General features: G+C 38.7%; 1 protein-coding gene and 1 long non-coding RNA gene across 3 annotated transcripts; both read right to left on the minus strand.

The window, feature by feature from the left end:
- Positions 1–5,297: 5,297 nt before the first annotated feature.
- On the minus strand, positions 5,298–10,636 carry wdr73 (WD repeat domain 73). 2 transcript variants are annotated; one of them, XM_011485711.3, is made up of 8 exons: positions 10,370–10,636; positions 10,003–10,070; positions 9,730–9,815; positions 9,557–9,645; positions 9,272–9,343; positions 8,031–8,195; positions 7,578–7,931; positions 5,298–7,473 (listed from the first exon to the last, which is right to left on the minus strand). In XM_011485711.3, exons 2-8 carry the CDS (start codon positions 10,054–10,056, stop codon positions 7,193–7,195), a joined length of 1,101 nt encoding a protein of 366 aa, XP_011484013.1. In that variant the 5' UTR covers positions 10,057–10,070; positions 10,370–10,636; the 3' UTR covers positions 5,298–7,192. The 2 variants fall into 2 exon arrangements, with proteins under 2 accessions (XP_011484013.1, XP_004078509.1); XM_004078461.4 differs by having other exon boundaries at positions 9,272–9,339; positions 10,370–10,627.
- Positions 10,637–14,396: 3,760 nt separating this feature from the next.
- Positions 14,397–26,837, minus strand: LOC111948947. The gene is made up of 2 exons (XR_002874927.1): positions 26,317–26,837; positions 14,397–14,970 (listed from the first exon to the last, which is right to left on the minus strand). It is a non-coding gene; the product is annotated as an uncharacterized LOC111948947 (long non-coding RNA).
- Positions 26,838–27,214: the final 377 nt, after the last annotated feature.

Below are 27,214 nucleotides of genomic sequence, written 5' to 3' on the forward strand. Positions count from 1 at the left end.
GCGCAGTGCTAGGAACAGCTAAGACACTTTTTTTTTTATCTTGGGCAATACTTTTCTAATTTTAGAGAATTAGAAAGCTATCCTCCCATAAGTCACTTTCACCTGGAAAAAAAATTTGTTTTTAAGTGTCAGATTCTTTTTCTTTAAAGTTTTTAATTGGTAACTTGTTTTTTTTTCAGGTTTATGTTTTGCCTTTTTCCCAGAGAGATGGGCCCATGTATGTTCGGGTCAAATTATGTTAATTGCTTAGATCTGTTTCCTGCTGCTGTCATCAGCTGTGCTCACTCAGTAAATTACACCACAGCTTATATAGCACTCACATGCATGAATTTTCTTTTAATGTGTTGTGTCTTTGCTCGGATTTGTTGTTTGTATCTTCATTCAACAAGGAAAATAAATTTCCTTTCACCTTTTTTTTGTTAAGGCTATATAGATCTACAAAGCTCAATGAACATTTTTGATAGTTTAGTTTCACATATGCTCACAGTTTCACTCTCCACACAGTGATTTGCTGTTGGAGTTGGGGTAAACCATGGTGGGGGGCAAACACTGCTGGGTATCTGCTCCGCAAAAGTTTTATCCAGTCCAACCCCAAAAGTCCACATCATCACTGTCAACAGTCTGATTTATCTACCAGAACTTCATCTCACTTCATCACTTTCATTACAGTTATCTGCAGTGGGTTTTTTTTCTGTGGCTGCATGATAAGATTAAACGGTGAAAGGGGGGAAAACTGATTTAAGTAACCCTTGTGCTATCCTAGGCACTTTAACATTGGGAGTTGGGTCATTTAGACCCCCTAGACAGTGCGCTGAACCTTTTTTCTTCAATGATTTGTGATGTTCACTGGTGTCCATGGATTACATGAAATCTTTCCACCTTTATCCACCTTTGTCATGGTAGGGAGAACACGTCAATGTAAGGGTGGGGTCATCTAAGATAGCACAAGGGATAATGCTTATATGTTTGGGCTATTGTTATTTCACTATTGTTGTAATTTGATGGGACTGTCCTATTTATTACTTCTTCTTAGTTTCCTTTATAATCCCCCCCCCCCCCCCCCCCCCCCCCAAAAATTTAAAAATAAAGATTTGTGTTTGGGTGTTGCTTTCACTGTATGCTTATTTGAAGTCCACGTGACTTCATTTCTTTACAGTCAGAAATGGGAGAATACGTCGGTAGATATTCCCTATAATCTGTACTCAGGAAAGAGCTTAAGTTTCAGAAGCTGGTCAAAATAGTGCAGCACATCTTTGCTTTTTGTGTATGCAAACAGTTTCATACATGAAACCTCAGCTTCCTACTCACTCGCTCTTTTTGTTTTTTATTTCAGCTTTCATTCCTAAAAGACATTTAGACAAGAATAGGGGAGAGATGGATCGTCCACATGTGGGCAAAGATTCTTTAAGTTAAAATTAAATATTTTAACATCCACGATTGACCCCGCTGGTTACTATGGATTCTACTTGTTTTTATTGAATGTAAAAGCACATTAAACAACCAGGTGCTTAAATGAGGAGATAAAATCTATGCATTCTCAATATCAGCACTCTTTCTTTTTCCCATCTGCTATTGTCTGTTTTTTTTATCAGCTTGTCAGACTGCTGATTACTGCAATTTAGATTGAAATGGAAATCCACCTTCAGTTCATCAGATGAAATAGCCTCTGTATAACAATAATAAAGATGTTTTAAAGGGAAAACAGACTCATATGTCATCAAGTGGACAAATGAAATTCTGTTGAGTTCAACCACATAAGATATTTTCCAGATGTATAGCAGGTTAGGGGCAAGAATTTATGGAAATGTAGCTACAAATGCTTGCATGGTTTGAAAAACAGGAATAATTTAAATCATTGCTGTATGTGTGTGTGTAGTGAACTAAAAACAGGGTGGAGAGTGAGACTGATGCTCAATTATGTCTACTTTTTCACTCTACAGGAATCTCATGTGTCCTTAGATGGTTTGAACTTGTGTGCACCAGCGGGTGCTGCATTGTTTGGGAGTCTGCTTGTGTAAGCCTCGCAAAATCAGACAAGACGTGTGACTCATGATCATTTAATAAAGATCTGAAATAATGGCTGCGGTGGCGTCGGGTCAGCGGAGAATTTACCCTGATGGCTTACTGTTCTGTCAATCAATGTAATCATAGTCTCTTGTGTCCTTTCCCTCAATTTTACCTCGCGGTAGGCACACATTCAGACACATGAGTGCACAGAGACATGTTCGAACAGAAGTTTTTGTCACATCTAGTTTGCTTTTGTAAGTTGTTTAAAGACCCACTCTGCTGAAAATTGTGTCTGTGGTGTTTTTAACATGTTTTTGTAGCATTTTTCTGGTGATGGAGGACATATATTTAAAAAAATTACGCAATTACATTTCTGCAAATCATTTTTAAGAACCGAGAGCACAGCCAGAATTCATACAGAAGGCAGATTTCCTATTGTTGAAAAAGTAAGGATTTTCACTGCGCCATTTCTGGTTGAGACGCACCAGAAAACGGTAAAACTTCTTTTTTTTCACTGCTTAGATTACTACCTACTTCTACATTTGTTGCATTGATGTGATGGTACTTGGTATTGTGTCTTTTATTTTGAAAGAAATTCATGTGAACCTCTGTCAAAATGTATAAACCACTTCATGTTAAGAAAAAAGGCTATTTTTTTGTTTATATTTAATTTTTGACAATAATGAATAGTTAATTCATATTCCTCATATAATTACAATAATATAAATCCAAATAAGTGTTTTAGTTTTCTAAAGGGTGAAAACTTTATGGCTCCTATTGGGTTGTAGTTGTAGTCTATCAGAGTTTTCTGACCGGACAAAGTCCAAGTCATGCTTTACTGTTTTTACTCCTTCAGAGATCAACAATATTTTAAAAAAATGGCACAAGAGGATACTTTTTATTTGGATATGTGGGAATTTTAGAAAAGCTGCAGTCACACCTGGCAGTCTTTATAGAGGTGATGTTGGTTCAGTGTTATGGAAGACATGATGGTATTTTTGAAGCTCACGTTAAGTGCAGCAGCTGACTTCTCTCTGTAGGCAATATTTCCCACCAATGGCATCATAATGTTATGGCACAACTCTTGATTGTTTTCTGAACAAATTTTAACAAAAAGGTGCAAACAGAAAAACCAGATTAGCATGACTGATTGCTGAGCAACTGATTGATCATTCAACAGCTGCTTTGAGAGATTTAGTGACATCTAGTGGCACAAATGGAAAACTTTTACAAAAAAAATCATGTTCAACCCATTGGTCCCTCGTGTTGGTTCACAAAAAAATGCAAAAAGTTTGTTATAGGAGATGCTGGATATTCTGCATTGTGGTGGTCACAAATGTAGGCAGAGGTTATAGGTTTAGATGCATTTATGAATATTGTATGGCAATAGATTCTAAATCTTTTATAAAATGGGAGGAGGAAAATTCCAATCCAATCTTGTTTAAGAAAAAAAACAAGATGCTTTTACTTTTTTTTATTTTACTTTTTCAATAAGGATAAAAAAAATCAGGTTCTTTTCTTATTTGAAAACATTAGAAAACATATCTGATTTTATGATCTTGTGATTGAATTTCAAAATGCTTCTTTTAGGAAAACATTTCCCTTCATAGGTTCCTGAACATCAGTGTGTTTGACTATTTTATGAAACCTGACTCCTGTCTCCATGCAAACAAACATTCAGCTTTAATTAAACACTCCAATGGAACGTGGCCCTCGCGAGCCTCACAGCTGAGCTTTTTGTCTTCCCTGCCCACATCTCCTCTAAATGAAGGTTAATAGAACAGACTCAACTTTGATGAACCAGACTGATGAAAACAGGGCCCTTGTCATGAATTTTGAAGGACAAGTTCAGTCCAGGTATCTTTCCACTTAGCAGCACTTCGACCTCGTTTGGCCCCGTGACAGGAGCCAGGAGGAGAGAGCAGACATCATTGATTGGACACCGCATCCAGATGGACACACACACCGCCACTAGTTAGAGCACGAGCCAAACCTCCATAACCGTATGAAGCCATACAGTTAGAGCATGGCACAAAGCTGGGCGTGGAACCAGGTGTTTGCAGACAGCCACGCCCCTGCTGCTGGGTCAGCAATGCATGCTGCTTGACACCCATAGCTCCATACAACTCTGATCCAACCCTTCAATCATTTTTTTAACAACTTTTAATAAATGTAATGTTTTTTCAAAGCATGTTTTTGCCACTTACTTCTTCATCAACCAAATCAGAGTGGCCAGCGGAGAAAAAACACTGGCTTCATCCAGAGTTTGGATTAAATGTGTTGTTGAGCAAATGTGCTGAAAGTGAATGAGGCGCATCAGACTCTGCATAGACATCAGAGGACACAAGCTGTGGCTGCATGATAAGATTAAACGGTAAAAGGGGGGAAAAAATGATTTAATTAAAATTAAGGTTTTTGGAAATGCAAAAAAAAGCTAAATATTTTCAATATTTGAGGAGGCGAGAAAAAAATTAATTACATTCTTGGCTGTGGAAAATTTGGAAAGTATAAACGATGTTTGTGAACTCATCGATCGGTTTAGTAATAAACTCCATGCAGTTAGGAAATTTAGTGGGAAAACTGAAATTTTCTTTTATAATTTACAGCTCAATATTTATTTTAAAAATATTGATTAAAAATATGTGTAGCCCTATTTCAATAAAATTAAACAAAGAAATCAATGAAATCTAATGTAAGGATCTATGCTAAAACTAAAGCCTTAAAGTAAAGGGTATTTTTACCAAAAAGAATCCAATGTCAAGTTTTTTTTCTAGTTTTTTTTACCCTAAACCTATTGCACACATCACAAATTATGACTAATGAAAAATAAAAATCACCCTTTCTTTTCTTAACTGTTGCTTGAAATGAAAATCTAGTAAAACTGGATGATTATTTCCCTAAAATAAGCATGGAATCATTGTCCTAATTTCTCAATGCTAACTGAAAAGATTAAGGGGAAGATTATTTTGATTGTTAAAAACAACAATGATCATAATGAAGTGTTAATATTGGCAAACAAAACAAAATTCTATGTATTTTAAATTTCTTCATAGATGGCATTTTTTTCTAAACTCCCAAGAAGATGTGAACTTATACAATGTTTTTTATGAAGAGATCAAGCATCTGGGACATATATAAAAAAATAAATAAAATAAAAAAAACACCTCCGAAGGTGGTAGAGAATGAGAGGGCAAAGATCCTGTGGGACTTCCAGATCCAGACTGATAGGATGGTAATGGCGAACCAACCAGACATTGTAGTGGTGGATAAAGAACAGAGGAAAGCCGGTATGGTGGAATAAACTTAAAAGTTTATTAACGGAGACTCCACAACAATCATTTCTTTCCGTCTTCAGTACTTTCAAAGATGAGACATTACTAAACATCTTTGTTACTTTAAATTATTAACAATAACTTTTCTTTTTATAGAGAAACCAAACAGGACTTTTGAGCTGCAGTGTGTGCAGAAGGCTATAAAAAGAAACCACTCCAAGCAGATGACGCGTCAGACTATAACATCAGATTATGCAACGAGGAGTACACTGCTTGATTCTCCAAGACTAAAACAGTTTGACACTGTTTAGATGATCCTGTCTGCTCTGCAGAACTTCCTCCACTTCATTTTTGGACAAGCATCAGCAACTGTAGGAAATCTAACCCACACACAATCAGCTGTGTGATGCCGCTCTGTTGCTCAAGTCTTGCCTTTTTTAAAACTATTTTTCTAAATCAAGCTGCAAAAATATTCCCCCTCTGATCTGAAAGCAGAATTATTCTGATAAAAACGTTGCTGAGAAATTTTCAAAGCTCCTTTCAGAAATTTCTGAAAGTTGTTACTAGATTTGTATTTTTGTAAAAATGCTTTCAATGCTTAAGGTTTAATGTAGACAAAGTATATTTGTCTGGAAGTGGATGCATCAGAATGGAACGGAGCTCGTGGCCCACTAATTGTAGCTTTTACGCAACTACAAACTTTTTCAAACTGCATCTTTTTGTGTGCTCCTGATTCACAACAGTTTTATTTGAAATTCCCAAACACAGTTGTATTCTTAATTTTCTTTATATACATCCTTCCTCATGAGGAAAACGATACAAGAACATGTTAGAAACACCAAAAGACAATTTTCATTTACTTTAACGTGTTTATCAAAATTAAGGTCTGAGTTATTAAAAAAAATCTTCCTTAAAAAGTTTCTTTCCTTTTAATCTGGTTGTGAAAACCCCTTTTTCTTGTTTCTTTTTTTAAATGTCGGTCCCCTAAAAAAGTGAGTGGTTTGCACCGTTTGCTCATTCTTATCTTATATTTCTCCTCTAAAAACAGTTGCAGAACGGTTCCGGCTGCTTAGAACTGAAACTTCACCTTCATTACCGAGTTCAGTTTAAATCCTATTTATCTGTAATATATCAGAGTTCACTGTTACATAGTGAACAAACTGTGCCTTGGATGGACACATGTCCTCTTATTCTGTGGTAAACCATTCACTGCTGTGAACTGAAGGTGACATAAGGTCACGGTCATGACATGATGTTACTATATTTTCTCAGCTGGAATTATTCCTGTTGTTTCAATGAAGGGACAGTTTTCCTAATGTAGGTTAGTCATTCTACAGACGCACAACTGTCCGCCCTTTTTCAGGGCTTTCGACTCGGGTGGATTGATTAAAAAAAAAAAAAAAAAATTTAAGTATAACCATCATCGCCTCCCTTCATTCAGAGTGGTTGAATAAGAATTCCATCCTTCACTGAGCTGTCCTTTTTGGCCGTATAAACCAAGGACAAAAACATCCAGTTGCTCAGTAAAACAAAATCCAGGTGCAAAAAGTATTTTACTAACTCAAGTCTGAAAAATGTGTTTCCATAGATGGGTTTTAAGTGTTTCATATTAAGAAACTAAAGTTTTTTGACTAAATATGAGGTAAAAAAAAAAACATACACACTCAAAATAATTTGGATGGGGAATAATTTGAAGTAAAATGATATTTTCTGACTCATAATTATTTTATTTATTAGACACCGCAGCTGATGCTGTACGGGTAACAGCTGAGTCATGAGTTTTCAAGAAGGTCAATTGTGGCAGTTTTAACGAGTCCCTGTGGACCAGTCACACTCCCTTGTTGAAATGAAATATTTATCATTCAATACTCCATCCGTGTGTCTGAGGTGATTCATGCTGTCCAACCTCCAGTTTATTTCTGGTCCTGCAATATACTGGGTTCTGATTTGGATTCTGCTCTTTTAGAATCCGGTTCCACCCAGTCCCAGACGTGGACTGAGCCGTCTGAAGCGGTGGACAGCAGCGTCTGCGGGCGCTCAGGGTGCCAGACGTGGGCGGTGATGCAGACAGGGTCGCAGCCGTCAGCCTGCTTACACGAGACTTCGTGACCACGATGCTGAAAAAGCGGTTGAACTCGCCGCAACTCTATCCTCCAGTCACGCGTGTCATAGATGTCCACAACTCCACTGAAGCCTGAGTTTAGTGCAGAAACAGTAGAAGCATCGCTTTAAAGTAGCGGCTAGTCACATCTGTATTTCTGTGGAAGTCTAAAAGCTCGGCTTCCTGTCGAGGCTGACCTGACGCGGAGATGTAGTTCCTCCTCGGAGCCCAGGACACCGTGACGTTGTCCGAGCTGCAGTGGATGTCCAGCTGAGCCTGACACACGGCTTCTCCCAGCTTCCTCAGGTCTGAAACCACGGCGTGTCCAGAGGAAGACAGCCTGACAACCCTGCAGCTCGCCTGCTGAGGGTCTGCAGTGGCGTCTGTCCACCAGACGGCGGACTGACCTGAAGATGCAGGCGGAGGTGACATCTGAGGAGCGGCGGACACTCGGGTGTCAGCCATGTAAATTCTCCCGTTGGAGCATCCGGCGAGGAAAACCGCATCACTCGTGAACTGTAAGGAGTTCAGAGGATCTGAAGTGTCGGTCTCTGTTTAAGGGAAAAATGGAAGGGAAAAATCAGTTTGATTTTCTACAAACCTTGATGCATGAATGTATTTTGTTTACATTCCAGTTTCCACAGTTTGACCTAATTTATAAAGGGATTGTCCTGAAGTCAGCTGAGTCAGCTGGACACTGCCGCTCTCTGCTCCATGAAGGACTTGAGGCGATGAAGACGGTGAAGCTGCAATCCTGCTTCCACACTGTTGGGCGCTTTCCCTCCCTTTGACAGTTCCTGTTCTTCTGATCACGTCTGCAGATGGAAGAAGAGACGCAGCAGACAGCCAATCACCGTCGGAGAAGGAACTAAACTCAAACTTTCAGACACAGATTTTAACGTCTTAAAAGAACGGTAATGCGGCCCGGACGTTGACGCATTTCGCACATGCAACCGGTACGGTTTGGATACCCTCACCTGCCTTTCTCTGCAACTCTGATCAAATTTGTTGAAGAATGGAGAAAAGCATGTATAATGGATGTAATGCCTCAGCGCCCCCCCAAGGGAGGCACGCCCCACAGTTTGAGAACATACAAAGTTAATGATCCTTTATTTAATTTATTTCTACTTTGTATAAAAAGGATCATTCACTTTATTCCTTTTTTTCTTTGCCAGGATTCTTTCTCAAATATTTCCCAGACAACAGATCTCAATACGACTGGCTGAGAGATCCGTTTCACGCAGCAGCAGCTGCTGGTTTGAGCTCTGCTGAGGAGGATCAGTTCATTGAAATCACGTCAGACTCCCCCCTGAGGATGAGGTTTACAGCACAGATACTCCCTGAGTTCTGGCTGGGTGTGGAGAGGGAGCATCCACTCATGGGGCAGAAGACTTTGGGCGTTCTGCTTCCATTCTACGTCCTATCTTTGTGAGATCGACTTTTCTGCTGTTGCCACTTGGAAAATAAAGAACAGAGCTAGGCTCAATATTGAGCAGGACTCGAGAGTCGAAGTAAGAAAACCTGCAACCTCGTCTTGAAAAGATTTGTGGCACAAAGCAGGCACATTGAAGCCATTAACACAAGTTTTTGCACATAGGTTCAATGTTATTGTTCTTCAAAGTAATTAATCCTTCATTTAATTTGTTTATATTCTCTAGCAGCAGGAATGTTTAAGATTTTGATATGGTATTAAAGTTTAATATATCTGGCTTATTTTGTCAGAGTTTTTCTCAGGGAAGGAGGGGAAATGAAGATTTTTCCTCCTCCAAAGGAGGATGAGTACGTCAGTGGCAGTATTGGAAATGTTTAACCCTTTTAAGTTTAATGAGAAACTAAATTTTTAAACTTTTAAATTCACGCTACAAGAGAGAATATTTAACATAAATCTCACCACTGTCATCTCCTCCAAGGTCCCACACCTGCAGGTCAGTCCCCTGTCCATCATTGGTCACAATCAGTCTGCCTCAAAAGAAAGAAGTAGTCACCTTTATTAATTCAACTCCTCATGAAGTTTGTTTGGTGTGAGGAAAGTCACACATTCAGAGTCTGATTCAAAACTCCAAACTAGTTCAATGCTAGTTTTTCCAGAAATCAAAAACCCATTTCAGAAAACAGTTCAGGTTTGAGCAGGAGGAAGAAAAACTGACTGTCTGAGAAGACAGATGTTTGAGCTCACCTGGATGCTGGGATATGTCTGAGGCAGCCAACTGGCCCGTCTGAGAAACCACCATGGAGAAGTTTGAAATCCCGCTCTGCACAGAGACCCTGAACTCAGCAAATGGGACAAAAGTTCAGAGACAGCTGGAAACGGCGCTTCACTATAAAAGCTTTTGTCTTCTTCACTGTTACCTTGTTTTCTTCTGCAAAAAGCTTGAGTGGTAATCGAAGCTCCAAGAGCTGGTTTTTGGAGGAACCGTATCCCGCCACGCAAACGGCTGAAACGAACGGAGAGAAGAAGAAAAAAGAGCCAGACCAGCCTGTGAGCAGTGAAAGTCCTTTAACTTTGTCAATGCTGTAAAACATAATTTAGATTTTTTTAAAATACTCATTGTTGCAGCAAAAAGTAATATTTTAAGTAGAAAATGCTTTTTTGCATAAACGCACTCCCTGTTTTCCACTCACTTTTCCCAGATGTCCACTCGATGACCTGGGTGGGATGCTCCAGCTGATAAACATGGAGATCTTTGTACCTGCAGGAAGGAAACACAGACATCTGTAGATACATCATCAGCCCTGCAGGAAAATGTGCGAGTGTGTGTCTACAGTTCAGACATTGCTCCCCATTTGATGTTTTTGGAATATGCTTCAATCCCATTTTTAAATCTACACTTTAACACATTTTATGGAGACTGTGAGTCAAAGATACTTGTTTCAAGGTCTGTTTGTTTCAAATCCTCTCTAGGATTTTAGAAAAAATATTTTCATGGATTTTATTTTATGAAACGACTTTTAAACATGATGACAGAATGCAGATGGGAAGTTTGCTCACGCTGTCAAGGATTCTATAAACCATTCATCCAAAACATCCTCAAACTCCGAGGCTTCCATCTCTCCGCTGCAGGAAAATCCGCGCTTCCGGAGTCTGTCTGCGGCTTTCACTCTTCTGTGAACTCGATACTGACACCTGCTGGCAAGGAGGGTTACTGCATCCACGTTGCAAACCTAAAGGATTTTTTTTTTCATTTTCCAAACACAATACAGTAATCAAAATGTCTTCGAACAAATCAATGTGTTAACAAATGTTAACAATATGTTGTTACAAAGTAGTCAATCCAACATAAAACAATGAAATGAAATAAAAAAGGATAATTAAAATAAAAATAAAAAATAAGAGACTGCTAAATAAAAATACTAAAATAAACATGTTTGTAAACTTCTTATCAATAAGGATACCCCCCTCCCCAATGAAAATCATATTTTGATTTTAATTAAGATATTCTAATTTGATGAAAATAAATGTATTGGAATTGATCTAATAACCAGCAAAAATTCTTTCTGAGGCACTGTGATGTTGTATTGACTTAGGAAATGATTCTATGAAAGCCTAAAATCAAGTTCTTATCTCACTTTTTTTTAGATTTAAATTATTCAGGTGAGTATTCAAAATTAAAAACTGGGTATTCTTTATCAGATAATGACATCTAATTGGGAGAAATCTAATCAATATATATTTCAGTAATTGTATTTATTGTGATTCTCAACCTCAAATTTAGTCAATCTTTAGATTTTGGATAACCCAGCTTTAAATTAATAATATTTCTGACAAGTTTAATAGTTTAATAGTCCAATGTTTAATTCTTAGTGGGCCGGGCAATTTTTTTTCTACTTTACAATTTTCTCAATTAATTTATCTTTAAAATGATCTCTTGTTGCAATGCTTTTAAGTACAACCCCAGCTTCTCTTTTCGCAAATACATTTTTGATTATGTCACACAATAATCTAATTTCTCTGCTGCAGAAATCACAACCAATTTTAGATCAAACAGTTTTATATAATAATAATAATAATGGATTGGATTTATCTGTGCTTTTCAAGTCACTCAAAGCGCTTTCATACTCTATATGTTTTATGACAAAACATGTAGAGTGTATAAATCTACAAACAAAGCAAAAATAGGGTGAAAACATAGTGGAAAATGTAAAAATAAAAAATAAAAAAAGGCGTAGATCCATGAAGTGTATCCAAAGTTTATCCAAAGGATATCACAATAATGTGTCACAACAGCCGATGTGATTGTCCAATTCACCGGTGAGTTCAGAGACTGGGGTTCAACGTCTTTTATCTGTCTTTGAGGAGGGAACACCTGGGCTCATTGTCCCTCCTCAGAAAGGAAACATCAGTTTCGACAGGAGTTTTTGAGTTTTAAGTATACCAGTCACTGTTGCTGCTCCTTATGGACCAGTGACAGTTTCCTGCCCACGCCGCGCCGCAATCCATCGCCACAGCTGTTATTTTCCTTTTCTTCCTCCTCCTCTTCAGCAGCTCTGTCATTCTCCTCTTCCTGGATTCTGACAGATGAGAAACGGAGTCAGGTTTGCTGAGGCCGTCTAAAACCCAGCAGTTCCGGTTCAGGCAAGACTTTCAGCTGCATGTATGGTAACCTGAGGCTCCAGAGCCTCACAGCTCTCTTATCCCTCTATTGTGGCTCTTTGGAATTGAAGAAAAATAATAACCATTTGAATAAATAATAGGTTAATTTGTGAAGTTATCTTCTGTTGCTCTTCAAATGAAACGTTCAATTATATTCCATTCATTAATTATTTTTTCTTTCATGTTTATTGGATTCTGGACCAATGTTTTCATGTTTTTACTCAAAAGTAAAAGGAGAAAAAGAATGATGGCACGAGTCATTATGATAGAGTAAGGTAGGTAATGTACCTGCATCTAAAGTGGAAGAAAAATGTCTCCATCCATTAAAACTTCCTATTTTAATAATAGAGTGTTTGAAAGTTTTCTAAAAATATGTTAAGTTTTTAAAAAAACTGTCTTTTTTTAGGCTTCGTCTCTAAATAAACCTGTGTCTCTGTGTTTCATGTCTATGTGAAAACGGTTTTACTTTTGAAAATAATGATGCTGCCGCCCGTTAGGTCTGACAGTGAAGTTCAGGCAGCATTGACTGATGGGAGGACAAACAAGTCCGGCACACAGAACGCCAATCTGCAGTGGAAATGACACCAGTCATGCACAGAGCATGCACATGAATGCTAATGGTGGTAAATAGAGCCTCTCCTAATGAGGTGACGCACATCACCACACTGCTGCTGTGCGCACATCCACACAACAGGGTAGTAGGGTGCAGACTATGAACCACGGCAGCTTATTTCTGTTATGATGAAATGACAGTTTCTCTCTAGGAGTAAACCAAGTGAATACAGATTCACCGGTGAGTCCATTTGTTGCATCACATTTTATTATGACTGCATTCCTATTTGACATTTCTTGTGAGCGCCCACTATTACGGGCTAAGCTTAAGAATATTCACATATGCAAAACTCACCTGACAAAAGCTCTACTCATTTCTACAAACTCTCCGTACAGCACAAAATCTGAATGGATCCCGCCACTTGAAAATAGATCTACTGCTTCCACCTTTTGTTAAAAGCCCTTCAGGATTTACCAGAAGGGCCACAAAGTTGACACTCACAGAAAGAAACCAGAACACAGCCTCCACATGATTTATTACATGTCACAGAACTGTCGTTTTTTTAGAATAAAAAGTTCTGATATTTTTCATTAAATCTGATCTGTTCTCGTTAGGACAGAGAAGTATGGTTCACAACATTATTCACAAAGTCTCTAAACAGTTTAGTAACAGTCAGAAGTTTCAATAAAACTGAAACTCTTTGTGATGCAACTTATGAGCTTTTTTATGTGCTAAAAGCAAGCCACATATTCTGAGATTTGATCTCATGACTTTAAAGCATTAAATAAAATGTCATCATCCTCTCGTCACTTCAGACAGCCACACTAAGGATCTGGGGGGCGCAGACAACTGCACAGCTATTGTGAGACGAGATCAGAGTATGAAGGAGCTGCAGCTTGATGAAACTTTGATCATCGGTATCAGGACGATTCAATGTTTTTTCAATGCTGCGTATGACGGCCAAACTCTTCCTCCTGTTTTCAAATGCGCACAGAAAACGCTGTTAATGTGACTTGGAGAAAATTTGAAATACTACGATCAGATCGTGATTTTAAACAAGTACTTTAGTTTTTGTTTGCACAGGAACAAAGATGAACCAAATTTTAAAATAAATTATGTATTTTTATTTGTTTTATTTTTTAGTTGACCGGACTGGAGGGCACCATTCAGTCTGCAGGCCAGACTCCTATAAGGTAAATCAAAGAACTTTATAGGAAAGTGCCAATAGTTTTTTATTGAACTAAAATTACAAATTCTATTACACTGTCCATCACTGAAAGTTTCCTAAAAAGATTATATAAAACTTTTCATTTGAAATTTTGATAAGAGTAGATGGGGTTTGTAGGATTTGGCCTTAGAATTATATACATACTTTAACAAACAAAGTGCAAAAATAACAAGTTTTATTGATATCAATGAACTTAATGTTTTTTTTTTAACCCATAGCTTTTGGATTTCATTCTAAAAGTTTCTGCGGTTGATATTTTTTTTACAATCATGTACGTTATACTGTGGGATCTTAATTTAAAAAAGTTTAGTAAAGTTTTTAGTAAAATTTCAACTAAAACATTTTAAAAAAAGAGTTTATATTTTATTTGTACAACACCTTTTATTTAAAGAAGATATAAATGCACCCAAAGGTACATTTGAAACTGCTAAAAATGACAAAAGATTAAAGCAAAAAGATGAGAAAATATGTCATATATTAACTTTGTTGCAGTGAGTGTTCTACATGTAAACAAAACTGTGTTCTGACTTTGTGTCATTTCTCCACTTCCTCCAATTTTTAAACTCAAATGCTCAAGTTTTTAGACATAAAAAAAAATAAACGTCTGGAGTCCAGAAGCTTTAGAAATGTAAAGAAAAAAAATGTTTCATGTTCCTCATCAAATATATTTTATTCCAGTACAGGCAGGAGACAGATTTGTTTAAAGAGCAGGAGTAGAAAATCACAATGTGTCACAGTTGGGCAGCAGTCCAAAATATTCAGAAAGTTTGAAGTTTCAGATATTTGTGTCCAAATACCTCTTCCAAAAAGAGGAAGACGCAGGAAGAGATATTTTGAAATCAGCCATCAATGAATGGGTGTGAGATGCACAGATTCAGATTTTTTGTACAGTCTGGAAATGCTTCAAGAATCCTCCTCGACAGATAGATGGAAAACAATGTTTTAAGTCTTGCTGACAATAGAGGCCAAGGATAAGTTCTTCCTTTCACAACGACGTCTGAAGGATGGATGGATAAATGGATGGATGGAGAGTTTAGAAAGTAGATTGAGGTGAGCAGTCAGTCCGGGTGTTTGCCACAGACCCATCGGAGCTGAGGCTGATCCCTGAGGTCAGCAGGCTCTGAAGCAGAGAACCAGCTGCACTGGCAGGCATACGCTCTCTGCCCTCTCTTCTTCTTCAGCTTCTTCCTGAGCTTCTGACAGTCCGGCATGTTGTTTCTGCAAACAGGATGACTACACTTATTATTGAGAACAAGTAGATGATTGCATGATTAGTGAGAAAACACACACATTTAAATACCCATGTCCTACAGTCCAATTGCTTGAAATAAAATATATTTTTTGAGAGTTTTTCTCATAAATGTCCTTAAAGATTTGTTTTTTTTTTTTATCAGGTCAACAGAGATTTGATTCCCCTATTATTTGGTAGTTTTGCTTCAGCGGAGCAGCAGAGTTTGAGCTTTGGTGTTGGGGATGGCTGGGGCTTCTTGTGATGCTTCCACCTCCGTGACAACATGAAGGGAAGGCAAATCAGCCTGAGTGCTGCAGAGTGTCTCAGAGTGACTTGAACTCCAAGTAACAAAAACACCTGTGCACTTTTGGAGAAAATGTTCATGGGAAAGAATGGCGCCGGGTTTCATGTGTGGTCAGTGGGAACAGCTGACCTGCAGGCAGGTTGTTTTAAAAGCATGACATGCTCTCTGAGAAGCATTGGACAGCTGCTATCTCAATTCAACAACTTCCTTTTGACCTTTTTTCTTGAAATGCAGCAGTTTTGCTTTTCCTTTATTCAGCACCTTGATACACATGCTGCACCAGAAAGCTACAGCTTGTTCTTGCTCAGATTACAGATGTTCAGACACTTATGCTTCCATTTAATTTAGACAGCAGATCTGCTTTGTTCTGTTTTGGTCTGACTTGCATACAAAGACATCCAGCTGCTCCTCTGTTTCAGCATGAATTACTGCTGCTGAACATGAAATAAAATGCTAAATTAAATAGTTTGGGGCTGAAAATAAATCCAGTTCAAGGTAAAACTTAACGTTTGCAAAAACAAAACAAAACCTTTTGCTTGAAATGTAGTTAGAAACTTGATTGCATCATAGTATTTCCAAATAAACCACATCATTTATTGTCCTTAAGTCTGAAGAATTCAGTAGTTTTTTTTAAAAGGTTATGTGATGTCACACATGTATGGAAAGGAGAAAGTGATTTAGTGATTTTCTTTCATTAAATGAATGCCTGTTGTGCATCTAAAGTAAAACATCTGGTGTGCTGAGAGTTTGTTTCATTAAAAAGTATGAATCTGCTCCAAAATATGACAGCGTTAAAGAGGAAACAGAAAACATGGATGGATACAACCTGCCAAAAAAAAGACTCCTTTAATCCTGAATAACTGATGCATCAAACAAACAAAGGCGCCTCTAGCAGGAAAGAGTTGTAAAAGCTCAAAGCTGATGAAATGGATCCCTGTAAAATCAGAAAAATAGATTTATTTTTGATTTTTTTTGCTGCAATTGTGCCCAATAAAACAAGACGTCTGTCATCTTTTTTTCCCTTAAAAAAGTGATATAACTATCATGTAATGTTGCAGCATTTATTTCTCTGATTGCTCAGAAAGAAAACTTGACAGCAACTTCAATGATTTACTATCAACGTATGTGAATGTGTGTTTTTAACCTCTTCTTTAGAACAAATAAGAATTGAAAAATACAAATGTAACAAACTTCTTTAGAGCAAGATAACTTGAGATTTGTGTGAGTGAAACGGACAACTCTGACTAAAAACTGATGAAAATTTATGGAGAGGGGGGTCATCACATGGAACAAATAAAGCAGTTCTAAAACGGTGACAAAAACAAAGTTACGCTGTAAACAGAGCCTGAGATTAACAGGCAGATAGACGACCAAAAGGATGAGATTCTGGATACTAGTGACTGAAATGAGTTTCCTCTGCAGGGCGGCCCTTTAGAGATTGGGTGAGGAGCCCAGTCACCCGGGAGGAGGTTTTAGTGGAGCCGCTGCTCCTCCACATCAAGAAAGTCCAGAGGAGGTTTCTTTTGGATGCCTCCTACCCCCTTCCTGTGGAGGTATTCATGGTTTAAACCACTGGGAGGAGGCCGGGGGAAGACCCAGAACTCACTTGAGGGACTATGTCTCTTGGCTGGCTTAGGACCCCCTTAGATTTCTCCTGTCAAATTGGAGAAGTTTCTATGAAGAGGGAGTTCTGGGCTTTGTCTGTTGCCCTTGAGACCCAACTCCGGAATAACTACAGTTATCGAAAAACACCAACATAAACATTCAGTACTCAACTCAGCATGACAAAGGGTTTATAAAATAAAGTGTCATTAAGTTTTTTTTTTTGATTGTATGTTTACCTTCCAAATACCGGCACGAAGCCCATTAAGATGAATATTGTCATGAATTTGTGCTATACAATTAAATTTGAATTGAATAGAAAATCCAACGTGGCTGTCAGCGGTCATGTGAAAGGACAGAAGCAGAGCCTCAGCAGATCTATCTACAGACTGATGTGCATTGAGCTCAATGTGCAGAAACAGGCTTTGGAAAAATGACTAGGCCAAGATTCATAAAAAACTGGAAAGATTTAATGTATTAAGAAATATTTTGTTTCATGTCTGGAAAATATATGATAGCATAATAAATGGAAATGAATTTTGGACATGAAAGAGTGAGATCAAAACCTCTTTTTAAATTCATAAAAGTAAGAATTCAGAACCATGCTTTCTTTTGTGTTTAATTGAAAAAGGATTATTATCTATAAGCTTAGATGAAAGGTATGATTTATGCTCCAGTGAAGAGATGTTTTTAATAAAAACTGCATTCAATTTATTCATTTAGAATTGATGGGGCGTTTATTCTGACAAAACTAGACAAAAACTATTGTGTGTGTCCTAGATTAGAGTTTGTAATGAGTACAGCAATAGTAATGAATGTCAATTTTGACAAAATGACTGAGAAAATATATAGAAAAATTTCACTTGGCACTATCAATAATAATTCAATAATTTGAATAACCCTTTTGCTTGTTACTCAGTTATCTGTATGGTCTGATTTACAGAAATTTTATTGAGATTCTTTCAAAAATGTCAAATGTTTTCCCCCCTCGTGACAACTCTGGGAGCCTTTGGCTGATCCTCAGAAAAAAAAACGTTTGGAAGTTTAATACTGCCACCTTCTGGTCAGTGTATAAAAAACATGTAAATATCTGCTTGTGTTTGCTCCATTAGCGTTAAAGCTAACCAGCGTACGAGACGGCTTACATAGCGTTAGCTGTTGCCAAGTAACAAAAAGAAATGATTGTTCTGTTTTGTAGTGTTTAATGATTTAATTTATTTAGTTCCATGCAAAATTGTCTTGTCAACACAAGTCCTGTATCATCCCAACCCAACCACAAAAACAATTATTTTTGTACAACACCTTATTTTGGGCATATGAATTTCAACCTTTGTGTTTCTTCCCAACCTTCTGTATAAAACCTATGTGCACCTGCTGAGCTCAGGGTGTCTGTGCAGATTGGGATATATGTGTGGAAAAAGACATGGTTGTGGACAGGACTCGAACCAGCACCTAAAGACCCCAATGACGTTCAACTGCCTAGCATTAACCCCTCAGCCACCATATTTGATGACATCACAGGCCAGGAGTGGCCCATTTGAAACAGTGAATACATTGTTTTTCTTTAAATATGAATGTAAATATAGATTTGTGTGTGTGTGTGTGTGATAAATAAATAAATAAATAAATAAAATGAAGAAAAAAAGCAAGCCCCTGGCCGTAAAAAGGTGTAATTGTGGAAAAGAGGAAAAAAGAGAAAGTTAGAAGAAAAAACGAAAAATTAGCTGGTTGCCCGCCGGTTTTGATACTATTAATACCTACCGTTCTTCTTTCCGGCCCTCGACCTATGCCACTAGGCCACGACAACCAGCTTTCCATATGGCTAAAAAAAAGTATATTTGAATTTGAAAAATTCTATGTTATGTGTGTACCTGCTGAGCTCAGAGTGTCTGTGCAGATTGGGACATGTGTGTGGAAAAAGCAGTGGTTGTGGACAGGACTTGAACCAGCACCCAAATACCCCAATGACGTTCAACTGCCTAGCATTAACCCCTCAGCCACCAGGTTCGATGACATCACAGGCCAGAAGTGGGCCATTTGAAACAGTGAATACATTGTTTTTCTTTAAATATGAATGTAAATATAGATTTGTGTGTGTGGGTGTGTGTGTGTATGTGTGTGTTAAATAAATAAATAAATAAAAAGAAGAAAAAAAGCAAGCCCCCGGCCGGAAAAAAGGGTCATTGTGGAAAAGAGGAAACAATAGAAAGTTTGAAGAAAAAATGAAAAATGAACTGGTTGCCGGCTGGATTTGATACTATTACCTGAATTACCCTCATGTGTTTCCAGCCCTTGACCTATCCTGCTAGGCCATAACAACCAGGTTAACATTATACAAAAAAAAAGTATATTTGAATTTGAAATGTTCTATGTCTGTCTTGGGTGAAGTCTCACAAAATACAAATATAAATGCCAGTGTGTGTGTGTGTGTTTCAGGAAACACAAGCAACACTGAAATGGCTGAGGGTTTTAAAGTACGAGCATAAGGCTTTGAAATGTAGATAGTTGCAATGCAGTTAGGTTCCACTTGGCCTTTAAGTCTCTCTCCCTTCCTCACTCCATCTTTTTCTACGACCCACAAGTACACATTAGGCGCAGGGGCTCATAGGGCGCCCCCTGCTGGTGGAAGAACATGTATGACTTTGGAGTGCGCCTTATAGTCGTGAAAATACTTTTGAGTTTTTCTAAAAAAAAAAGAGAGAAAATGAAGAGAAAAAGCAAGCCCACGGCCGTAAAAAGGTGTAATTGTGGAAGAGAGGAAAAAACAGAAAGTTAGAAGAAAAAACGAAAAATTAGCTGGTTGCCCGCCGGTTCTGATACTATTAATACCTACCGTTCTTCTTTCCGGCCCTCGACCTATGCCACTAGGCCACGACAACCAGCTTTCCATATGGCTAAAAAAAAGTATATTTGAATTTGAAAAATTCTATGTTATGTGTGTACCTGCTGAGCTCAGAGTGCCTGTGCAGATTAGAACATGTGTGTGGAAAAAGCAGTGGTTGTGGACAGGACTTGAACCAGCACCTAAAGACCCCAATGACGTTCAACTGCCTAGCATTAACCCCTCAGCCACCAGATTCGATGACATCACAGGCCAGAAGAGGGCCATTTGAAACAGTGAATACATTGTTTTTCTTTAAATATGAATGTAAATATAGATTTGTGTGTGTGGGTGTGTGTGTTAAATAAATAAATAAATAAAAAGAAGAAAAAAAGCAAGCCCCCGGCCGGAAAAAAGGGTCATTGTGGAAAAGAGGAAACAATAGAAAGTTTGAAGAAAAAATGAAAAATGAACTGGTTGCCGGCTGGATTCGATACTATTACCTGAATTACCCTCATGTGTTTCCAGCCCTCGACCTATCCTGCTAGGCCATAACAACCAGGTTAACATTACACAAAAAAAGTATATTTGAATTTGAAATGTTCTATGTCTGTCTTGGGTGAAGTCTCACAAAATACAAATATAAATGCCAGTGTGTGTGTGTGTGTTTCAGGAAACACAAGCAACACTGAAATGGCTGAGGGTTATAAAGTACGAGCATAAGGCTTTGAAATGTAGATAGTTGCAATGCAGTTAGGTTCCACTTGGCCTTTAAGTCTCTCTCCCTTCCTCACTCCATCTTTTTCTACGACCCACAAGTACACATTAGGCGCAGGGGCTCATAGGGCGCCCCCTGCTGGCGGAAGAACATGTATGACTTTGGAGTGCGCCTTATAGTCGTGAAAATACTTTTGAGTTTTTCTAAAAAAAAGAGAGAAAATGAAGAGAAAAAGCAAGCCCACGGCCGTAAAAAGGTGTAACTGTGGAAGAGAGGAAAAAACAGAAAGTTAGAAGAAAAAACGAAAAATTAGCTGGTTGCCCGCCGGTTTTGATACTATTAATACCTACCGTTCTTCTTTCCGGCCCTCGACCTATGCCACTAGGCCACGACAACCAGCTTTCCATATGGCTAAAAAAAAGTATATTTGAATTTGAAAAATTCTATGTTATGTGTGTACCTGCTGAGCTCAGAGTGCCTGTGCAGATTAGAACATGTGTGTGGAAAAAGCAGTGGTTGTGGACAGGACTTGAACCAGCACCTAAAGACCCCAATGACGTTCAACTGCCTAGCATTAACCCCTCAGCCACCAGATTCGATGACATCACAGGCCAGAAGTGGGCCATTTGAAACAGTGAATACATTGTTTTTCTTTAAATATGAATGTAAATATAGATTTGTGTGTGTGTGTATGTGTGTGTTAAATAAATAAATAAATAAAAAGAAGAAAAAAAGCAAGCCCCCGGCCGGAAAAAAGGGTCATTGTGGAAAAGAGGAAACAATAGAAAGTTTGAAGAAAAAATGAAAAATGAACTGGTTGCCGGCTGGATTCGATACTATTACCTGAATTACCCTCATGCGTTTCCAGCCCTTGACCTATCCTGCTAAGCCATAACAACCAGGTTAACATTATACAAAAAAAAGTATATTTGAATTTGAAATGTTCTATGTCTGTCTTGGGTGAAGTCTCACAAAATACAAATATAAATGCCAGTGTGTGTGTGTGTTTCAGGAAACACAAGCAACACTGAAATGGCTGAGGGTTTTAAAGTACGAGCATACGGCTTTGAAATGTAGATAGTTGCAATGCAGTTAGGTTCCACTTGGCCTTTAAGTCTCTCTCCCTTCCTCACTCCATCTTTTTCTACGACCCACAAGTACACATTAGGCGCAGGGGCTCATAGGGCGCCCCCTGCTGGTGGAAGAACATGTATGACTTTGGAGTGCGCCTTATAGTCGTGAAAATACTTTTGAGTTTTTCTAAAAAAAAAGAGAGAAAATGAAGAGAAAAAGCAAGCCCACGGCCGTAAAAAGGTGTAATTGTGGAAGAGAGGAAAAAAGAGAAAGTTAGAAGAAAAAACGAAAAATTAGCTGGTTGCCCGCCGGTTTTGATACTATTAATACCTACCGTTCTTCTTTCCGGCCCTCGACCTATGCAACTAGGCCACGACAACCAGCTTTCCGTATGGCTAAAAAAAAGTATATTTGAATTTGAAAAATTCTATGTTATGTGTGTACCTGCTGAGCTCAGAGTGCCTGTGCAGATTAGAACATGTGTGTGGAAAAAGCAGTGGTTGTGGACAGGACTTGAACCAGCACCTAAAGACCCCAATGACGTTCAACTGCCTAGCATTAACCCCTCAGCCACCAGATTCGATGACATCACAGGCCAGAAGTGGGCCATTTGAAACAGTGAATACATTGTTTTTCTTTAAATATGAATGTAAATATAGATTTGTGTGTGTGGGTGTGTGTGTGTATGTGTGTGTTAAATAAATAAATAAATAAAAAGAAGAAAAAAAGCAAGCCCCCGGCCGGAAAAAAGGGTCATTGTGGAAAAGAGGAAACAATAGAAAGTTTGAAGAAAAAATGAAAAATGAACTGGTTGCCGGCTGGATTCGATACTATTACCTGAATTACCCTCATGTGTTTCCAGCCCTTGACCTATCCCGCTAGGCCATAACAACCAGGTTAACATTATACAAAAAAAAGTATATTTGAATTTGAAATGTTCTATGTCTGTCTTGGGTGAAGTCTCACAAAATACAAATATAAATGCCAGTGTGTGTGTGTGTGTGTGTGTGTGTTTCAGGAAACACAAGCAACACTGAAATGGCTGAGGGTTTTAAAGTATGAGCATAAGGCTTTGAAATGTAGATAGTTGCAATGCAGTTAGGTTCCACTTGGCCTTTAAGTCTCTCTCCCTTCCTCACTCCATCTTTTTCTACGACCCACAAGTACACATTAGGCGCAGGGGCTCATAGGGCGCCCCCTGCTGGTGGAAGAACATGTATGACTTTGGAGTGCGCCTTATAGTCGTGAAAATACTTTTAAGTTTTTCTAAAAAAAAAAAGAGAGAAAATGAAGAGAAAAAGCAAGCCCACGGCCGTAAAAAGGTGTAATTGTGGAAGAGAGGAAAAAACAGAAAGTTAGAAGAAAAAACGAAAAATTAGCTGGTTGCCCGCCGGTTTTGATACTATTAATACCTACCGTTCTTCTTTCCGGCCCTCGACCTATGCCACTAGGCCACGACAACCAGCTTTCCATATGGCTAAAAAAAAGTATATTTGAATTTGAAAAATTCTATGTTATGTGTGTACCTGCTGAGCTCAGAGTGCCTGTGCAGATTAGAACATGTGTGTGGAAAAAGCAGTGGTTGTGGACAGGACTTGAACCAGCACCTAAAGACCCCAATGACGTTCAACTGCCTAGCATTAACCCCTCAGCCACCAGATTCGATGACATCACAGGCCAGAAGAGGGCCATTTGAAACAGTGAATACATTGTTTTTCTTTAAATATGAATGTAAATATAGATTTGTGTGTGTGGGTGTGTGTGTGTATATGTGTTAAATAAATAAATAAAATGAAGAAAAAAAGCAAGCCCCCAGCCGGAAAAAAGTGTCATTCTGGAAAAGAGGAAACAAGAGACAGTTTGAAGAAAAAAATGAAAAATTAACTGGTTGCCGGCTGGATTCGATACTATTACCTGAATTACCCTCATGTGTTTCTCAGCCCTAGACCTATCCTGCTAGGCCATAACAACCAGGTCAACATTACACAAAAAAAAGTATATTTGAATTTGAAATGTTCTATGTCTGTTTTGGGTGACTTCTCACAAAATACAAATATAAATGCCAGTGTGTGTGTGTGTGTGTGTGTTTCAGGAAACACAAGCAACACTGAAATGGCTGAGGGTTATAAAGTACGAGCATAACGCTTTAAAAATGTAGATAGTTGCAATGCAGTTAGGTTCCACTTGGCCTTTAAGTCTCTCTCCCTTCCTCACTCCATCTTTTTCTACGACCCACAAGTACACATTAGGCGCAGGGGCTCATAGGGCGCCCCCTGCTGGCGGAAGAACATGTATGACTTTGGAGTGCGCCTTATAGTCGTGAAAATACTTTTGAGTTTTTCTAAAAAAAAAAAGAGAGAAAATGAAGAGAAAAAGCAAGCCCACTGCCGTAAAAAGGTGTAATTGTGGAAGAGAGGAAAAAACAGAGAGTTAGAAGAAAAAACGAAAAATTAGCTGGTTGCCCGCCGGTTTTGATACTATTAATACCTACCGTTCTTCTTTCCGGCCCTCGACCTATGCCACTAGGCCACGACAACCAGCTTTCCATATGGCTAAAAAAAAGTATATTTGAATTTGAAAAATTCTATGTTATGTGTGTACCTGCTGAGCTCAGAGTGCCTGTGCAGATTAGAACATGTGTGTGGAAAAAGCAGTGGTTGTGGACAGGACTTGAACCAGCACCTAAAGACCCCAATGACGTTCAACTGCCTAGCATTAACCCCTCAGCCACCAGATTCGATGACATCACAGGCCAGAAGTGGGCCATTTGAAACAGTGAATACATTGTTTTTCTTTAAATATGAATGTAAATATAGATTTGTGTGTGTGGGTGTGTGTGTGTATATGTGTTAAATAAATAAATAAAATGAAGAAAAAAAGCAAGCCCCCAGCCGGAAAAAAGTGTCATTCTGGAAAAGAGGAAACAAGAGACAGTTTGAAGAAAAAAATGAAAAATTAACTGGTTGCCGGCTGGATTCGATACTATTACCTGAATTACCCTCATGTGTTTCTCAGCCCTAGACCTATCCTGCTAGGCCATAACAACCAGGTCAACATTACACAAAAAAAAGTATATTTGAATTTGAAATGTTCTATGTCTGTTTTGGGTGACTTCTCACAAAATACAAATATAAATGCCAGTGTGTGTGTGTGTGTTTCAGGAAACACAAGCAACACTGAAATGGCTGAGGGTTATAAAGTACGAGCATAACGCTTTAAAAATGTAGATAGTTGCAATGCAGTTAGGTTCCACTTGGCCTTTAAGTCTCTCTCCCTTCCTCACTCCATCTTTTTCTACGACCCACAAGTACACATTAGGCGCAGGGGCTCATAGGGCGCCCCCTGCTGGCGGAAGAACATGTATGACTTTGGAGTGCGCCTTATAGTCGTGAAAATACTTTTGAGTTTTTCTAAAAAAAAAAGAGAGAAAATGAAGAGAAAAAGCAAGCCCACTGCCGTAAAAAGGTGTAATTGTGGAAGAGAGGAAAAAACAGAGAGTTAGAAGAAAAAACGAAAAATTAGCTGGTTGCCCGCCGGTTTTGATACTATTAATACCTACCGTTCTTCTTTCCGGCCCTCGACCTATGCCACTAGGCCACGACAACCAGCTTTCCATATGGCTAAAAAAAAGTATATTTGAATTTGAAAAATTCTATGTTATGTGTGTACCTGCTGAGCTCAGAGTGCCTGTGCAGATTAGAACATGTGTGTGGAAAAAGCAGTGGTTGTGGACAGGACTTGAACCAGCACCTAAAGACCCCAATGACGTTCAACTGCCTAGCATTAACCCCTCAGCCACCAGATTCGATGACATCACAGGCCAGAAGAGGGCCATTTGAAACAGTGAATACATTGTTTTTCTTTAAATATGAATGTAAATATAGATTTGTGTGTGTGGGTGTGTGTGTGTATATGTGTTAAATAAATAAATAAAATGAAGAAAAAAAGCAAACCCCAGCCGGAAAAAAGTGTCATTCTGGAAAAGAGGAAACAAGAGACAGTTTGAAGAAAAAAATGAAAAATTAACTGGTTGCCGGCTGGATTCGATACTATTACCTGAATTACCCTCATGTGTTTCTCAGCCCTAGACCTATCCTGCTAGGCCATAACAACCAGGTTAACATTATACAAAAAAAAGTATATTTGAATTTGAAATGTTCTATGTCTGTTTTGGGTGACTTCTCACAAAATACAAATATAAATGCCAGTGTGTGTGTGTGTGTGTGTGTGTTTCAGGAAACACAAGCAACACTGAAATGGCTGAGGGTTATAAAGTACGAGCATAACGCTTTAAAAATGTAGATAGTTGCAATGCAGTTAGGTTCCACTTGGCCTTTAAGTCTCTCTCCCTTCCTCACTCCATCTTTTTCTACGACCCACAACTACACATAAGGCGCAGGGGCTCATAGGGCGCCCCCTGCTGGCGGAAGAACTTTGAAGTGCGCTTTATAGCGCCTTATGTGCTCATGAATGTATTGGAATTAATCTAATATCCTGCATGAATTCTTTCTGAGGCACTGTGATGTTATTGACACAGGAAATGATCCTATAGAATGATCCTATAGATTATAATCAGGTTATTGTTTGACGTCTTTTAAATTTAAATTAATAATTATTTAAAATAATAGCTGGATCTTCTTCATCAGATAATGAAATCTAGTTGAGAACCCTGATCAATCCTCCTGTCACAAAATCCCGGGTCGAGTGAACGCTGGCGCGCCCTCTGACGGCCGCTGCTCCCTGGATAATTACTGCAACTAAACCCAACTACCAACAATGTGGATTACTCTCGATCTTGTGTGGATTTTACTCACCTGGATTATCCTGTCACTTGTCCAGCAAATTTTGACAGCACTACGACTCTGCTGATGAACTTGCTAACCCGCGGTACTCTCCGCCCGGGCCACCGCCGCGTGTTAGCTCCTCCAACATGATATCCGATTCTAGACATTATACGTGCCCCGCCGGAGATATAAACTAATCGAGGATCACGTCGGAACTTCCATTACGACAACACCAACTCCATCAAGTCACTCTGGTCATCTGCTCACCGTCCGTCAAGACACACCAGTCGCCATGCTAACACACAGTGTCCTAGCTCCTCTTCGCTCGGCTAACAACATGATGGCTAACAATCTCCCCCGCATATCTGTCAACTTCGGTCTCCTGAACATTCGCTCCCTCACAACCAAGGGAGATATTGTCCAAGATATCCTCATTAATCTTGAGCTAGATTTCATGTCCCTGGCTGAAACATGACAAAATTCCCTGGATTTTACTCCACTGAATGAAGCCACTCCGCCGGGGTTTGCTTACATCGTGATCCACGTGATTCGGGCCGCTGGGGTCAATGGCTGGGGTAGTCTCGCAGTGATGTATCGCGAGAACTGTAGGATAGCGCCTGTGACCATCCTGATTGGAGGAGAGCACCGCCATCTTGGTGAGGTCAAGTCACTGCTGCAGTGCATGCACGTGAACACATTTTTTTTTGCAAAATGCCAGTTCATTGTGCGGGTTTATACTGCCAAAATCGAATAAGTTAGTCCACGAAGGAGGAAGGCATAACATTTCACAGGTAAGTATAATCATTTTTTTCTTTTAATTGCTGCAGGGGCTTTATTGATAGTATACATGTTGACATGCATGATGCTGCAGGACTATTATCAACATGTAGGGATGATGTACGTATAATTTGCTGTCGACATAAATGTA

Source organism: Oryzias latipes, chromosome 16, assembly GCF_002234675.1.
Source record: "Oryzias latipes chromosome 16, ASM223467v1".
Lineage (NCBI taxonomy): Eukaryota > Metazoa > Chordata > Actinopteri > Beloniformes > Adrianichthyidae > Oryzias > Oryzias latipes.

Coding starts and splice junctions, on each gene's coding strand:
- wdr73 (XM_004078461.4), bottom strand. CDS start 10,428: ATGGAAGCCTCGGAGTTTGAGGATGTTTTGGATGAATGGTTTATAGAA. Junction 9,340..9,556: donor AGACATATCCCAGCATCCAG/GTGAGCTCAAAC, acceptor CTTTTGAGGCAG/ACTGATTGTGACCAATGATG. Junction 8,196..9,271: donor CCTTGGAGGAGATGACAGTG/GTGAGATTTATG, acceptor TTCCATCTGCAG/ACGTGATCAGAAGAACAGGA.